We start from the raw sequence: 18,067 nt of genomic DNA on the forward strand, positions 1-18,067 counted from the left end.
GTTTTTGTTTTTTTTTTCCCTTGAAAAAATATCCACTGGGATAAATAGTAATTTTTGTATAGTATAACAGAGTAAGCGTATTAAAATTTCTGGATGACTTGAAAGAAAAAAAGTATTATTGAATAAAAAACTAGGTCCCTTTAACAAACATCAAGAAAAAGCCAGTTCTCAAAATCCTCTCCTGCTTGCAAAAGGAGAGTGAACCTGCAAATTATTGCACAGACTTTAATAGAAAAATAATATAGCCAGCATTTTTAAAATTACCAAATTCAGTCACTCCAGGATGGATTGGTGTGACCTTCTAGGAAAATAATTGTCTGAGATCCCATTCAAAGTCATTAGTACACAGATATGGTATGCCTGGGATGCTAAACCCTCAGGGAAAGTGGTTGAGTCTGTGAGGCTGATGATCAATGCGATCTGGTTGTAGAAAGAGACGCTCAAAATTGTTCTCAGCAGTCTCAGAAAGAATCTTCAGAACGATTTAATGGCTCCAGGAATTCCAATCAGACCTCAAAAGATGCTGAATCCAGGCCTACTTGAATATCCTGAATTCAAAATCCAGACTGGCTTTAAATTTCTGAGTTAAACCTTCATAGAATCAAAAGCTCACTGAGAGAGACAAGTTCAGGCTACAAATACAGATTCAGAGCAGCTCAACCAGATGAGGAGATGCAAATTTCAAGTTACACAAGTACCAATTTATTACTATTTGTCACTATTTTAATAGAACACTGACCAGGAAAGGGCCCCTCTTCCAGGATGATGTAGTTGCTACCACAGCATAAGAGAGTTACACATCACCTAGAGCAGCACCTAATTCAGCTCCAGGGAAAGATGCATGTGACCACTCTGTGAAATATAGCAACCATTTAATAGGACAAGCAAAAAATTATTTGGAGCTGAACTACAGCAGAGCGAACACAAATATTTGTAACAGAATCACCATGAAAAATTCCCAGTCTGACACAACACCCAACTGAAATGGTCCACATGTAGTGTGTAGATCCACGAAACTGCAGGGAAAATGGAACATATGTAAAACATGAAGCACTTTGGATCACCTGTTATGTTTGTTTTGGATGGCCAGGAGCAATCCACTGCAGAGGAGCACCCCCCGGAAAAAGACCAGCAGGACAGGACACTACCCAGCTGAGTGAGCTCTCACCATCATAAGGAATATTTCAACTGCTAGGATCAGAAAAACAAAAACTCAGTCACTACTGAATCTTCTGTTATTACCTATTTCTAAGCAAGAAATAAATCCCAGTTTTTATTTTGTTTTAAAACACATGAAAATAAGGTGCTTAAATCAGCCACCAATCAAAGGGTGCAGACAATTCGCAAAATTTCTTTGCATGATGACTGCAGCTTGAGCCTGTAAGGTCCTGTTTCTGCTCCTCACCTTTCTTCCCACCCCTGCAATGCACCACTGGCATCTCCAAACGCTGCTTTTCCGGCTCTGCAGATCCTGTCCCTTGCTCTCAAATCCCAGAAGCCACCACTCTGCATCATGCCACCTAAACCTACTGAATGACGCAGCTCACCAAAGTGAGCATTCACAGACTTCTTTCCATCTAACACCCAGGCTTGGACAACCACTGCCACAAAACTGAATTTTGCCTCCCTGAAAATTTAGGCCAATATGACAACATTAATATTCCACCTTATTGTTTACCTGCACTTAAGGCCAGCCCTGAAGGCTTTCAAGAATTCCTGAGAATGTGAGTGCTTGGCATTATGGCTTTAGCATAAAATATGGCTGTATTTTTGCACATTATTTAAATTACCTTACATTTTTTATTTCCACTGTTATTAAATTGTAATGAATTTATTTGTTTATGGAAGCGCGCACTGCATGCCTAGTGCTGCTCTGTAATAGCTGGATTTAGAGCCAGCCTCTGATTTCTGTCCTAGACATCATTAAACAATTTATTTTCTGTGATAGGGGAATGTGCTCTTGGGCAAGAGCTCTCCATTAATATGAATTATTAACAATATGTATATACATGCATTATGGATTTAAAAGATGAAAAGAAAGCTCGCCTGTTACTCTATGGAGCTTTCTCCATACACGAGGCCACTGAATTTCAGCCAGCTGTCTGCTGAGTGGTCACAGACAGGGAATCCCTGATGACCACTGGGGCTTTGCTTTCCCGGTGCTAGAATTATGTACAGTGCTTCAGAACAAAGTTCTCTGGCTGGCAATATCTGCTTAGCCCTGCACTGCTCCTCCCCACTGCAAGGCGGTGATGTAAACCGGCCAACAGCTCCCCAGACATTCCGCGCTCCCCGGAAAGGGGTCTCAGCACTGCCATCCGAAGACACGTAGGCTTATTTAAAAACATCTTGCAGAGAGGGGTGTTTTGGAAACTGCAGCAGAGGAAAACTGTGTCACATTTAGCTGCTCCTGCTGAGGCATCTGCTCGTGACATGTCGAATGCATCCCTCAGCCCCGCTGAGCCTCACAGCCCTGTGTGATAAGAAACGATGGGCAGAGGCAGCTCTGATACCAGGCATCATGCAGTGCCTGGAACACTTCCATCTCAACTAAAACCTCTTACCCATGCAGCTGGGCTGGAAAATCCCAGCTCTACAGAGACTGGGGCAACTGAGTGGCGTTTCGAAAGATTTTATTCCAGTATCAATCTCATAGAAGGCTGAGACACAAGAGATGTAAAACTCAATACCATTCTATCAGAAGCCAAACTATTTCTTTGTTACATTACCTTATAAATGTTTTTCAGTCTATTAGCTTTTGCCACACAATGCTGCTAATACTTCTAACACCAATCATTATTTTGCCCCACACAGTCTTGCATCTTTCACTGTTCTAATTCTCCAAAATACCTGGTCTGTTTGCAAGGCCTTCATTTCAAACTTGTTTCCAGTTCAATTTCTCGCTCAACAACGTCTTCTCTATTCCATGGCCTCTCTAAGTCAGCACCCCTTATCTGAGAGTTTGCACACAGATGTACGAGACCATGTGAGCTTTAGGCCAGTCTTTGAGAATCCTCTACAAATCCATTTCTCACGCAGCTGCACTGGCCTCCACTTGTGAATCCCTGCAACTTAGCTTTCCATGAAAATCACTCTAAATAGGTGTTTGCACCTCCAGCCCCTCCAGGTAATTGGTCCCTGAGCTACTGCAAGATTCCTACGTGCCACGACCCATGCTAGTGCCACACAGTGCCAGGAAACCCCAGCACTCGCCATGCAGGGGTTAGATGTGGAAGTACTCCCCGAGGATAATTGAATAAAAGGAGGCAGGGGGGTCCTAATGATGCCTTAAGATTTAGCTTTCATGTTTTTTCAGATCCTGTGCTGTCTAGGGGTACAGTTCTGAACCTCATATTAAGTGTCACTCAGCTCTCTTCACAGGGTAGGGAGATGAAACAAATCCTTTTCCTGCTGAAGAACAAGGACAAATTTCAGGCCCAAAAGCAGAAACAACGGTGGCTGAAGAGAGAAAACAAGAAGGATGGGACTTCACAACCTGAAGCTGTAATTGGACAATTAAACCCCAATATGCAAATGGACCAAAACGTATAAAAATGTAAGATCTCATGACTGACCAGCCATTTTGTGACCATTTTGGGTCCACCTTGGGTGTAGCCCTGGCCAGGCTCTTGTCCTGCCCATGGTGTATCCTAGAGGTCTTTCAATAAATATCTACTTTATTCTCTAGCTCTGTCCAGTCTCTGTTTCATGTCAGCCTTCCCAAGGCATCACTAAGGATTAATTATCAGTCATTTCTGCAGGCTTGAATAAAGTTTATGAAAACTGTCTTTAAGGACTCTTGCAGCAGTGCCTCCCCTCCACCCAGCCTCATTTGCATCTCTTTGCAGCGCCATCCAGCTCCATGAATATTGGCAGGTCTGACTCCTCTCATCCCTGCCTTTCTTTTCCCTCCAGAAGTAAAACCACTTTCTATTGTCCTTCAAGATATTCTTCAGAGCAGCAATTCCTGCTCCCCCTGTTCTATGTCCCATACAACATTGCTTCCCTCAACAACCTGCTGCTCAAAATTCAGCTCCCAGTACTTGACTGGTGACTCAAGATTGCTTTCTTTTTGCACAGATGCTGTCTGTGTAAGGGTATTTTACATTGTATGTAAAATAATATTACTATTGCTCTTTCTCTTCATTGTCAGTTTCTTACCTTTGACAATTCCCTCACAAAACCTTTTGTGATCAACATTCTGTATCTCACCCCAACACTTAGCTTCTATTTAAGCTGATTTTTACAACCTTAACAGCATTTTGCCTTTTTTATTGACCAATAATACATTCAATGGCCATCATTGCTTTATGGAAAATAAACCACAAAATACCCCACACATCCCAGAGTGGGTTTCCACTTACAGTCCTAACTGACTGCTGCCACGAGCAGACAACTGCACCAACATCCAACAGAACTGAGGAAACCCAGTGGGAGACCTGAGTCTTCTTCAACTGGTGGCACTGGAAGAACATAACTTTTCATCACTTCTGCTCCTGGAGAATAACAAGTTAACAACAGGTGAGCGAACACGCAGCTGTAGGCAGGGAGAGCAATGGGCTTATTTTGCACACTGAGGGTTCATTCTATGAATTTCTCCAGAGAGAAAAGGGACTTCATTAAGAGCAAATTTTATGCAGATTTTCCCCTGCTAACCTGACTTTTTTTGACACTGATGGATTGACAGACCAGCTGAGGCAAACAGCATGACTAATTTCAGTCGTAAAGCTATACAAAACAGAGCCACCCAATAAAAAGCAAGTGAAATAACTTCATGCAACTTCCCTCCACCCTCAAGAAGAAAAGGTGGGTTCATTATATTAAAACTACTTTTTTTTTTTCCCCCTTGTGTGTCAATTTTCCTCCCTTCAAAGATTTCTTCCCTCCTGCTATGTATATTTCAAATAAGATATTCTTACCACTACTGAACTACAACTAGAAAAAAAAGAATCCTGAACCAGTAACCTGGTACATGTGTACAAACACACCTGTAGATGTATAAACACCAAAATGCAAGTAAGGTTCCATTTCCACTTACAATCCCACAAGGAAAATATATGATTTAGGCATTGTCTGTTACAGGCTTCCTCCTTCCAACATCTCCTACAGTGATTGCTTCAGCAGGCATTATTGACACGAGACGTGAGATTTCACTGGATTTCACTGTCATTCTTGCCAGCACTCCAGTGACATAAAAGCAATTTATAGAAGAGCCTATTACATGCAAGAAGCTTTGGGGTCAAATTACTTAGGCTGTTTAATCTGAGTTACATTGCAAGAAAAAAATCTGGACCTGAGCCGGGCTTCACTTTCTCTGTATTCACAGTAGTGCAAATATATTCATTTAAACTAATGACTTAATTCTTACTACAGGTTTCACTGGATTAAAACAAGCTAAGATTGCACTAGAAGGGCAAAGTTTTTCCTTTTGATGTGTAGGACTTTGAATGCCCAATACTTACTTGCTGTTTTTCACCCATGAGAAAGGTACACGGGTCCTACCCAGCTGATTTAAAAACAAGTGTTTTCAAAAGTATTTTCCTGCTTTCTGCTTCTTTTGAGAAAAAAAAAAAAAATCTTTTAAAGTCTCATTCATAACAAACAAACACCAGTTCTGATTTAAGAGTAACCATCTTTAATTCTCATAAATACTGTATTCATCGTGGGTTCACATTTGAAGATCACTAATGTTTTTTTCTCTACATGGATTTGCACATTTTGATCTTATCTGAGCAAAAAGGAAGACTTCCAACACATTATGTTGCCTGCGTACTGTATTAATGTAGTTCTACTTATTAAAATTTTTGAGTGAGCCTGTAAAGGTAGAAAAATCAATATTCCAATGAACTGTTTTTCTCTTTGGTATTAGACTAGAAGGTGCACGAATGTGTTTCAAAACATTGATGATACAGAACAGAAATTTTAAAGATATAACTTAACGGTCATTAATTATATAAACAGCTTGACAACAAAGGAGGTAGAAGACTGATTAAAAATAGATTCATTTTCCTTTACTGGATTGTACTTCTCATCACACCTTATGAAATTATTATCCAACTGGAAGCAGCAAGTATTAGGCAGTTTTAATAAATAAAGAGGCCTAATGCTCCAGGTCAAAATAAATCCTCAGTAACACTAATGGCAAAGCTTCCTTAGACTCCATTGGTTTCAGAAATTCACTAACAGGTCAAAATTTAGACTCAGGGTAGAAATTCTCCCAACCTTTTATAATATCCATAAAATAAAACAGAAGCTTGAAGCAAAAATAAGATGTTTTATAATTCGTAAAGTTGGTACACTAAATATTGCAGATGAAAGTAATAAAGTAGCCTGGTTCATTTTCATAAATTGGCAAATTCCAATAAACCCATATTATCTCAGTCACAGAGAAAAAGAGAACACTTTGTAAGGTTCCTGAAATAAAGAATATGAGGGAGACATAATGTACAAAACCATGCCTGCTTGCAATTACTAAATCAAAGTGATCTATGAAATAAAACACACATCTAGATAGTCAGTCATGTTAATTTAAAAATATCCAATGATCTTTATACAGTAAATATGTCTTTACTTTCAATAAAGAGAGTTAATATAACACAGTAATAGTTTCCAACTGGTAGGCATATTGCATAGATGCGTGCACTGCTACACATACACAAGCCTTTAGGCAATGTACAGTAATTGGAGAGCAGAAAATGAATGTATGGAGTTTAGAACATGTAGACTCTGAGCACCACAGCGGAACACCCATAAGATTAAAATTTACCACCTCGCTTACAAACAAGGAACTGTCTTCAAAATACATTCATGTGGTCATAATGTATTGCCTTAATCTGGGGGAGTTAACAAAACCCTTGGCATTGCAGCATGATTGATTTTCAGTGGTTACAAACCAAAGCCGGAAGCTGTACATAAATTTATGCCAAGGAAGAATCTGAGCAAATCTATTTAAAACTGTATTTTAACTGCAGCATACCAAGTAAATATTATAACAGAAAACACGGATTTTGAGGGAAAAGCACGGTTACAGAAAATAAACTTGTCAGAAAAATTATAGCCATGTGATCTCTTGTATTAGCAGCACATCATCATGTATAGGAGTAAAGGGAATTGGATGTTGCAATAGCCTTTTAAAGCTTTGTTTCAATACCATACCCAAAGGACTCTTTTACAAGTGCAAAAAGTTGACAAGCTAATAAAAAGTTAACATTTCAGGTAGAGAAGACATTGCTTCATAACCATTTCACTGCTGTTTGATTAAACTGAAAGGTAAAAACACTCAATAATGTCGCTCAATAATGCTCCACACAAAGTATTTCTTTTACCAGTGCCTGTGACCTGCAATTCCTCCATGGGCCACAACCACTTGTGTTGAATCTGAAATCTGGTGATTTCTCCCCATCAATTAACAGCTTGTGTAGCTTCTAGATTGTGAAGGAAACCAAATTAACAACCCAATTCTTTGCATGTATTGGCAACACTTTAAAATTTCTGTGTACTCACAGACACAAGAGACACAAGACAAGAGCCCAGTTAGTCCAAACTGTCCCTCACAATGCGAGACAGTTCTGTTCCTGAATGCCCAAGAGCTCCTCTGGACCATTATTTTATGGCTCACATTACCTGAGGAATGGAATGTCCCACGGAAGGTCAGTCTGGGCAGGCTGCAAGGACCAAAATGAAGATGTTCTTCTCATCGCAGTGGAGCAGAGTACCTTTACAGGTACTTTTCCACAGAACTGGTCTGGGAAATCACTTAACAAAATCTCTAACCTCACATAGGGTTGGATCCCAAAATCTAATTCTTGCCCTTTGGGAGCAACAGTTTTACTGCTTGCACCAGGAAGAAATTCCAGTAAATTCTAAATCTGGCACGGTGGCCAGGAGCATAGACACATGTGATCTGTGCAAATTCGTAAATTCAGAAGTAAAGTACTTGGATTTAAGGAATTGGGTAGAATTTATTTCAAATTATAAAAAATTCTATTATTTAGCACTTGCAATAGTTTTTTGTTTATAAATTAGACTACCAATTTATGGAATAAAAGTACACATTTAATCTAAAATATCAGATGAAATATTCAAAAGAACTACCCTTATATAACTTACCAGAAGTTATGTATTTAGTAATGAAACAGAAACTCAAAAGAATATTTCATTAGATAATTTAATTTAGTGTGTTCAATTTGAAACTTAACTAATGGTTTATTTTTATACTGCTTTTGCTTTTACATATGAAGTCACATATACAAACAGTTCTAGCATTAAAGGCAATACCATATTAGAAAACTATTACATTTTATGGTTGTTAATCTTTTATTTTAAATAGTTTATACACTATTGAACAGCAATTACAGTAGATAATAAAGGATTGTGCAATGTTTTAAAACTGTTTAACAACCTAAAATAATTTAAATTGTAAAGAAAAAGTAGAATTCAAAGCTGTTGGAACTTCTTGAAGAAAAAAATGTGGACTTCTAAATTCACAGATCAGATTTTTCAAAGAACATTGCAACTGAAATTTTTCAACTGGCTATTTTTAATCTGCCAGAGCGTGCAACCGTACTTGTCCTATGTGCATTATTTTCCCTTTTTCTTTCTTAATGTACTGCTCTACAATGGGATGGATTTTGTCTTTGATCGGACATCAGAACCTAGGGCAGTGTGTGTGCTACCTCCCAGAGAGGAGGGCAGAGGTGCAGAAGCCAGGACACATCACCCAAGGGATCCAAGTCACCCAGGAGAACCCTCCCGCTTCCAAGAGAGATTCCTGTGCTCGGCGACAGGAGGTAGTGGAGACCTTATGCAGGCAGACTCTTGAAATAAAGGAGGAGTATAAAGTCACTTCATCCTGAATTTTTTTAGGTACCACATAAATAGAAATGGGCATCCACCTCAAGTTAGAGAAAGAGAAAATATACTTTCCTTCTGGCATTACAGGGGTGGGTGCTCAGTGACTCCCACCCCCTGCTGCAGCCTCAGGCAGGGGGACCCAGGCACTCTCCAGAACCCAGGTGCTCGTCTGCTCTTCCTTATCACTTTTTTGCTTATTAACATGGTTTAGCCCTTTGCAACCACACAACATGGGGAAACTCGTGTCCCCTGAGCAGCTGATTCTGGTGTCACAGTGGCAAGATGTTGTTTGCCACAGTTTTAATGTAATATTATACTAAAACTTGCAATATCAATACAGGTAAGTTCTAGTACTATGGATGCAGAAAATAAGATCCAGATATATACGTTGTAAGATATACTTTGCAAACAGTTAGCTATTAATATGCAATGTATATTAATAATACTTAAAGCTCACTATTCTTTCAGTTCAACTTTATATGATTTTATTATAGTATAATAAAAGGTGAATTGAAGTAATTAATTGAGAGAGCCTACCTACCTTTTATTACGGAGGGCCTACTTCTAGCACTAACCTTCATGCTGCAAGTCCTTTGCTCCACTCACATGATAACCTTTCATTTTGACTCAAAGGGATGGCTCTGTCTCAGAAGGACTTCTGCTTTTATTCTGGACCATCGCAGGCATGGGTCTGATATACCTCAGGCTAAAGCAAATGTGGAGATTTCACCAGTTAAAGCTGGGTGAGGTCTGACAGCAACGAAAAGGCTGCAGAGGTAGGGAGAAGTCTCTGAAATACAGTTAGAAACAATGGCAGCACACTTTTACTTTAATTAATCTGTACTCTGTGTTATTCTATTTCTTTAGGGAAGTGCTGCAAGAAGGAAGGGGGTGAAGTGAGGTAAGGATTTGTGTCAAACCCTGGTGGGTTTCCTGACCTCCCCTTCATGCTCCCGTGTTCTTGCTGCCTTCACATACTGCCCAGAAGCAACGACCTCTCTCAGACAGATCTGTGGGCCATCAGAGAAACCTCTTGGTGGAACCAAGGCTCCACCCTTCCACTACAAGCAATACTCCCTTGAAGCCAAACTGCTGTTAATATTAGCATTTCTTCCCCTTCCATCACCAGCATTATATTTGTTACGTCACCTTTCTGTGGTTTAGTATCAAAGGGATCGGTTCTGCCAGTCAGCAGTGTGTGCTCATTGTACAAGTGGGCAAAATTTGTCACGGTGACATCTAGCCGCCAACACAAACACATCCATTTACCCTTTCTCTCTGGCTTGGTGAGACAGCTGCCCTCAAGGTATTGGCCTCTGAGCCTCCCTGATAAATCACTGACGTGTAGGAAACCTGATTATCCCAACATAGCAGGGGCAGAGGATGCTGTTCAGCTGCAGAAGGACGTGGAAGAACAACATCCATGAGGCTTATAATGAAAGATTTTTGATATACTTAAGTAGTTAACAAAAATTTATTGCAAGAGATAGTTTGTCACTAGATTTACAGTTTCAGAGAACATAGTACAAAACATAGTGCATCAGCTTTGTCTAAACATTAAATAGGTGCAAATACACAAAGATAAAAAACAAAAAGTGAATACTTTACAACATAAGTTATAGAACTATAAATATATTTTATATACATTATACATATTCTAAGACATGATTTTCACATATATATATGTAGTTCATTATTAGTATCAGACTATTCAGTGCTCTGGTAATAGTACAGGTCTGAATTTGCCATGAATGTTTGTTGCATCGTCGTACTTACAGTAAATGCTTCCCAAGGAATCTTAAACCGGTTTAGTTCACAGAACCGCTTCGCGAAGCTCGAGGGGACTGTGGAAACAACAGTTTAGCTGAAGGCTTTCCCCCCGGGTCCGCGTCCTAGAAGAGCGGCTGCAGGGGGATGACAGCCGGGTGCGGGGCCAGCAGGGACGGGAAGACGGAGTGCGGCAGCGGGGGGAAGGCCAGCGGGGCGGGCGGCAGCACCGAGGGCGGCAGCAGCGGCGGCAGCTGCGGCGGGGCCACGAAGGCGGCGTGTCCGCCCGGGCACAGCCGCGGGCCCACCGGGAGATGAGGTAAAGGCGCTCTGGAAAGAGCCGGGACCTGCGAGAGGAACTGCTGGTGGGGCTGGAGGACCTTGAGCGTGCCGGCGGCGGCGTGCTGCTGCAGGATGGTGTGGTGGATGGTGGTCACCGAGGTAGAGCACAGCGGCGGCTGCAGCGGCAGCGGCGGCAGCGCCGAGCCCGGGGGCTGCATGGGCGGCGGAGCGAAGGCGAACTTCACCTTGCCGGACAGCACGGTCTGCGGCAGGATCTGCTGAAACGCCTCCGACGGGAGCTCCTTGAACTTCTCGTGGTTGTCGGGAGGGAAGATCAGTGTCTGATCGGGCAGGGGGAAGGGGGCTATCAACTGCTCGGTGGCTAGAAAGGTGTGACTGTTTACGTGTGCTTCTTTGAACGGCAAGGGCGGGGGGCTGCTAAATATGCCGGGATTACACTGCACCCATTCGCCGGCCACCTCACCCATCTTCTCGTGCGGCAGGGACTCGGCCAATTCATAATGGCAAAGATAGGACTTAGGAGGAGCTTGTTCCAAGTGTCTGTTGGGGACGGGAACTTTGTAACGAGCTTGGTTTTCACGACCGTTGATGCTTTCCTTTTTCTTTCCCTCTTGGGGAACAGCCTGCTTGGCAGCAGCTGCTGGAGCGCTGTGCTCAGGGGCAGGAGCAGCAGAACCCGTGATGACATCAGGAAGCGTGGCAGGCACGCTCTCCATCGCTGCGCACGCCGTCGGCGTAGCATCTTCCTCCACCTGTGGGCCAGCAGCTTCTAGAGGCGACTTGCTTTCCTCCAGCTCCATTGTTCCACCCCCGTCTTCTGCATCATCATCTTTGGGGGGCGCATTGGTTTCCTCTAGGTTGTCTGGAGTCAGTAAGTCCCCCAAAACATCTAACATAGAATTTGCAGAGCTTTCTTTGGCAGGTTCAGAGGTCTCGCTTTTTGCATTCCTGTCAAGGAGGACACGATGGAGTCTAGTCTTCCTTTTCCTGCGTTTCCCTTTTGCCTTCTGATGGGTAACTAAAGCATGTCCTTGCCTTAGATATTCCTCTGCTGATAATGCCTGTCCACACGAGCTTTCATCCGAGGAAGAGGAATAGGTGTGCTGCCTCCGCTTGCGGTGGGGTTTCTCGGGTTCTTCTGTCAGAACACTGTAACCTCTCTTTACGGGCTGGTTTTGACTCGGCCCCTTCTCCTCACTGCATGGTCCTAAACATTTATGCTCTGGGCTGCAGCTTGACCGCCGGACTTTCCAGCTACAGCACGTTTTAGAGTGCCTCAGGCTATGCCTCCTGGAGCTCGGAGTCAGCTGCTTTGCCTGCCTCCGGGAGCTCGCTTTGCTCTTTCTGTGGGGTCTTTTACAACCATGGCGTTGGCCGCTATTTTTTGCATTCCAAAAGTCACACCAGCCTCTGTCCCAGTGCACGTGATCTGACGCAGACATGGCTCTCTTAGGATCATTTTCAATGCTGAACTTTGGCTGCGACTGCTGCACCTCACCTGCAGTTAACCAGATATTTCCTGCACCATGTCTGCACTTCTCTGCATTATTTTGGAGGTGCTGATATTTATTTTCGTCTCTGTAGGTAACTTCTTTTTCAGTTACTGGAGACATCTCCATTTCTGCTACTGTCATGTCTCCACAGTGATGATAATGACAATGACATAATTTTCTTCTCCTTTTCCGTTTTCTGCTTTTGTGAAGCCATTTTTCATGGCCTTCTTTGATCCAGACTTTGCTGTATTTCTCATCTATCACAGTGTTTTGTCGTAAGGGGTTATGAGATATGTGATACTTTTCTATTTTTCTAATCCTGAATGACTCATCCAAGGACACTTTGTTTTGATTTTTTGCAAGGTCACAATTTCTGAAGAGGGAAACATCACTTAACAGGGGTATTGTATAGTCGCACATATTTTTATTCACTTCTACTTTGTAATCACCACACTCTGAATTAGGCCTTTTTGTAAAATCTGAGACTAAGATATGGTTAGATTCAGTGTTATGGTGCAAATGAGGTATGTTTGGTTGATGCTTGGGCTTTTCTTGGCTTTCACTTGCTCTTGATGACTTAAAATCAAAATATAAAGGATTACAGCTGTAAGAAATCGATGGGTCTGTACTCGTGTAAATTAACATTTCTGATGGCCACTGAAGAACATTTGATCCATATTTGCTGAGAACGGGAACAAAGGGTTGACAGGGTCTCTTGTGCACGTCCGGTTTGCTTTTTGGGGCTCCACTGCCTTCCTCATCTGGCGATGGAGCTGCTGCATCTGCGCCTAGGTTTTTTACTTCAGTTTCAGTCGCAGATGGGTCGCTGTCCCCTTCTTTGTTGTTTTCCTCTGCAATATCCTGCAGAGAGGAAGGATCCCCCCCAGGTTCCTGCACGGGAGCTCTGTTGGCCTGCAGCTCATGCCCGCTGCCGTCCAGGGGCAGGACCTGAGTGCTGTCTGCAACCAGGGGCAGCGTGTGGTCCCCTACGTCAGCAGCACTCACATCCACTCCGTGGCCATCTGTGTCTGAGCACACTGCCTGCTTTGAGTGGGACATGGCAGCAGGTAAAGCTGGACTCTCCAGCACCCCGCTCTCCTCACTGGACAGCTCTTTTGACTCCTGAGCTTCAGGAGCTTCTGCTGTGTCGATGCATTTTTCCACCAGTGGGTGAAAACAGTTGTGTTTCTCCTCGGGGCACACAACTATTTCTGCTGCTGAAGGAGACTGAAGGTTGCATGCTCCCGGAACAAACCTACTTCTTCTGGTAAATCCATGCTCCATGGAGGTTTCCTCATTAAACTCATAGAAAACGGCAGCTGAAGACTCCAGTTTGACCGCTGCTTTCTTAGGAAAAGCAAAGGAGAACCCAACTCTGTGTCCTTGAGCTCTTTGGATCTGATCTCCGCACTTGTTAGTGTCGGGCTGATGACTACCTGCGTCTCCAGGAGCGGGAGAAATGACAGAAGCAATGTCTTTGCAACTCCGTGCATCGTGCATCAACGCACAGCTGAAATCCTGTTGTCCGGCGGAATCTATGGCAGCACTTTTGGGGATATCATGGCAATCATCTCGCACGGTCACCGTTGTGGATTTGAACATAGGGCCGCTTCCAGGAGCACTAGGAAGGAAAATAAAACTTTGAGTCAATACTGTTCAGAGAACTGCTGACAGAATACATGGTACTACATTGGTATTTAAGGGAGCTTTTTAAGGAAAAAGGAGGACATTGAGACTACAAAAAAGTGCCGCTTTTTATAATAAAGATCAGTTGACTAGTACTAAAAAAAATAAAAAGAATTAGTAAATATTATGCTGCCAGCTCCTTCATGTGAAGTTATCAGCTGAAGAACTAGTATTCCTACACAGTAGTTAACTTTTCCTAGGCTCACTGGCTGGCCAAAGAAGAGGCAGTCTGTCTCCACAGAAACCTTGCTCTACCTCCCAGCAGACCACCATGGCTACAACACTATTACTACAGATAGCAGTTTTACATCCCTTCATGCTACAAAATATATTAAAACAGAGAGTGCTTCATAGAGCACTTCCCCCGTAGTCATCATTGCAGTGACTGCTGCTCTGCCTACAGGCAGTCCCACAGCAGCTCCCATCCTATTTGTGTGCACAGACCAAACCATCGCCATCTCAGCAATTTCTTTCATGGAGAAATAAAACTGGGGAGAGGATTTCAGCTGACAGAAGTAAAGTAAGTGATTCATCCCTCTTGAGAAAAAAATTTATCACTGTCTACTTCTGCTCTTCATTTCATGTCCTCTTCCCATCTGTTCTATTTGACTTAATAGGAAGCAAAGAGAAGAGCAAAAAGTGTTTAAGCTGACAGTTTTCCAGGATCCACAGAAACTGCTCAGCACTAGGAGTAATGGACCTGTGTTGAAACCATTTGTTTGTTTGTTTTAGCCAAATTGCTCTGTGTTACAGTGCAGAGCAATACTCACTGATGAGTCATTGGGAAAACTTGAAAGTGTCATTTAGGGCCCCAGGAAGTGCTGAGATGAAGAATAATGCCTTTACCCTATCAGGTCTAGAAATTAAGGTAGAGGTTTTATGAGAAAGGAATTCCTCATGAGAATTCCTGCCTAGCCCAGTTCTTTATAAATTCGAAATATATATTAAGCCCACACACAAATCCTTTCTTTCACAGAATAAAATTGTGACTACTACAAAACCAGCCTAGAAAATGCCAGTTTAAAAAATCCTGTGTGTCTATGTCACACCTCTAAGGTTGCAAAGTGGTAGTAAATAGAAATTGTGAAACAAATAAATTAGGGTCAGATAGAAATCCTCCTTCAGGAACTGGCAAAAGGATATTTAAAGAAAACCCCAAATGATCCAGAAACGACAAAGGATGGCAAAATCTGTGTTTCACTAGCATGGAAAAAGGGAAAGAGCAAGTTCCTCTTTCTCCTTCCTCACGCAATATGCAAATTCAGGTTTTGGAGCACATTTAGGGGGAATGATATCTAATACACTCAAGTATAAAATATGGACAGTTAAAACAGTCATGGAGGAGAAAGAGACTCCACATGAGTTATCATAAGAAGATTAAAAAGTCAGATGTTGTGTTGCTCCGGTCAAACAGACCCCGCAACTCTCGTGTTCCATCCACCTGCTCATTCAGACTTCGGGGACACTGCCCACCATCCAAACTAAGGACAAAGAGACACTTTCTGAACAAGAGCTACAGCCTGGGGGGGAGGAGGGGTTGGTGAAGGCTGAGTAAAGAGAAAACATTTGCGCATGAGCATCCACATTTTTCCCGCACTTTTTTTTTCCTCAGAGATTACACTGTGACAAGTTCATATATTTTCAGTGGCTTACCAGTGTCAGAACTGGTGTCATATTTTGAGAATTCAGTCACAACTAGTGAGAGCTCAATACTAATTTCAACAGTTTGCCTAGATACTGTACTAAAAATGTGCGAGCAGCAAGGAGTCAGTTCTGCAGAGGGAGGTAAACACTCTGCTGAGCAGGGGAAAAGGAGCACTTACCTTTTAATATAAAAAATTCCGGCTATTGAGATCTAAAGCTAGGTTTCTGGATGCTTTCCCAGGCGAGCATTTTGAAAACTAAATCGCAGAGATCTGTTACATCCTAGAGAGACAGACTGTGCTCCTCACCTCATCAATGAAGTAGTGTCAGCCTGCAAATGCATGACCTAGTTCACTCAGCTTTCAACCAAAGTGCCTGGTTTTATGAAATATATATGAAACACGTCTTTTTTTGAACTAAAAATATGTGTCATTTTAGCTCAGCTGAAAAAGCAATGTTAAACATTCATTCCTCCGCGCTGTGTGAATCAAATACTGCACACAGAATGCTTCCAAAATGCCCTAAAACATGTGTGTGGCTACAGCCAAGGGTCTCCTGCGCCCCACAGCACCAGCTAACACTGGAGGGCTTATTTAGGAGTAATTTTTTTTGTTTGAGCAGCTGTGGACTTACCACGTTCTCTCTTTCCTTAGCTCGGCTAGTTTGTGCAAACGTTGAAGGGCTTTCTCCTGTTTTCTTTCATCTTTCCGTGACTTAGATGCTACATTTCGAGCAAACTCCCTCTGTTTCAGCTCCTTCAGCCTCTGCAAGAAACATCCACATAATGCACATAAAAGCCCCTGGGCTGGGAAACACTGTAATGACAGTTACTTGCTGATAAGTGCTCACAGCATGAATTATTCCAAAATGAACCATTCCACAAATTTAAGGATTTCAAGGGAATAACCAAAATACCTAGAGATGCTAGAGATAGGTTAGCCAGGCCACAGACAACCTAGCAAACTTGACTGTAGCTTTTGTGATGATGTAGACCAGCCTCAGTAGGATGAGGCAAAGTTCACCCGGAATTATATTCATGATTCTTCCCCAAAACATCCCCATAACTGCTTTTTTGAGATATCAATAAAAAAAAAATGAGGCCACCCCAGGCATTTTTCTATAAAGCCTCCCAAAAGCCTACTGACCTCCCCAGACGATATTAACTCTGGAATTTTTCTGCCCAAGATGTCAGGCATGGCGCTTATCACTGCTGCTCCTCGAAGGCTCCTGTCAGCTCTTCTCTGCAGCTCACCGTGGTCCCTCTGGCCCTGCCCTGCCATGTTACCAGCATGCCAACACATGCAAAGCTCCTGAGAGCTCCTGTCCTGCCATCCCAGGCATTATTAGAGATGTTAAAGGGTCCTGACTCAGCAGGCATATCCCCCAAAGGGATATCAAGGACAGAGAAACTGTGTTCAGAAATGGGGAGATTGTCCCTTTGAAGGAGCCTGCACTTCCTGCTCTCACTGGTGTCTGACACAGCAGCTGTACAGACACCCAGGTGCAATCCAGGATCTCACATGATTTTATCTCCAGCCTGCTTCTTTGCATGGAAACGGAAGCGCTCGGCTCTGATTGTCCACACAAAGAGGGAATCTTGTTTTCTCTGTATCGCAGAAGGACAATATGCAGGGGCCTCCCTGGTTCCTCATGTCGGCAAAAAAGAATTCCAGTAGGTCCCAAACCCCACTGGTCCTCAGTGTGCCCTGATTACGGTTCACAGTCTGATGACATCACCTTACAAAACCATCATCTCACAATTCTGGGAAGAACCCAGTAACTTGGCTACCCTCTTTTAGTGCACAGGGCTAATGACTGGCCATGAACAGTGGCCACAGGGATCTGTAGAAGCAAAAACTCTGACTTGCAATTGTTCGAGGGGTATTAAGAGCTTTCGTTACCACTGCCGGCACACAGATACACAAAACAGAGTTTGCAGAACACAAAACAGAATTTGTCATCAGTGTCCTCCTGCTCCTTCTCAAATTTTTTTCTTATTTCACCCCTCCTGTGAATTTTTCTTGCCCCTATGCACAGAAAAATGCCTCACACATACTGTCACCCACTTCTTCCCTGGGAGGGCGGCCAGCCACTCGGCCAGGCTCCACAGGGAAGTGGCCACAGCCCCAAACCTGCCAGGAGCTGAGGGACCAGCTGGCTCTTGGTGACACAGGGCTTCGTTTGGGGTGGTTCTGCAAGGGGCAGGCAGTTGGACTCCATGATCCTTACGAGCCCAACACAGCTTGAGATACTCCAAGAGTCAGTCAAACACTTAATTAGTCTTTGCCATTTTGGTAACACTACTTGGGAAGTCCATTCAG

The 18,067-nt window shown here is 42.9% G+C and overlaps 1 protein-coding gene across 1 annotated transcript in view; it reads right to left on the bottom strand.

Moving 5' to 3' along the window:
* Nucleotides 1-8,482: 8,482 nt before the first annotated feature.
* Nucleotides 8,483-18,067, bottom strand: part of ZNF804A (zinc finger protein 804A) — a 147,956-nt gene continuing 138,371 nt past the window's right edge. The window contains exons 3-4 of the mRNA XM_040070012.2: nt 16,380-16,510; nt 8,483-14,037 (exon numbers count right to left, since the gene is read on the bottom strand). Coding sequence (XP_039925946.1) covers nt 10,746-14,037; nt 16,380-16,510 — 3,423 coding nt within the window. The 3' untranslated portion in view covers nt 8,483-10,745. The remainder of the gene's footprint in view (nt 14,038-16,379; nt 16,511-18,067) is intronic.

This window comes from Hirundo rustica, chromosome 7, assembly GCF_015227805.2.
Source record: "Hirundo rustica isolate bHirRus1 chromosome 7, bHirRus1.pri.v3, whole genome shotgun sequence".
NCBI lineage: Eukaryota > Metazoa > Chordata > Aves > Passeriformes > Hirundinidae > Hirundo > Hirundo rustica.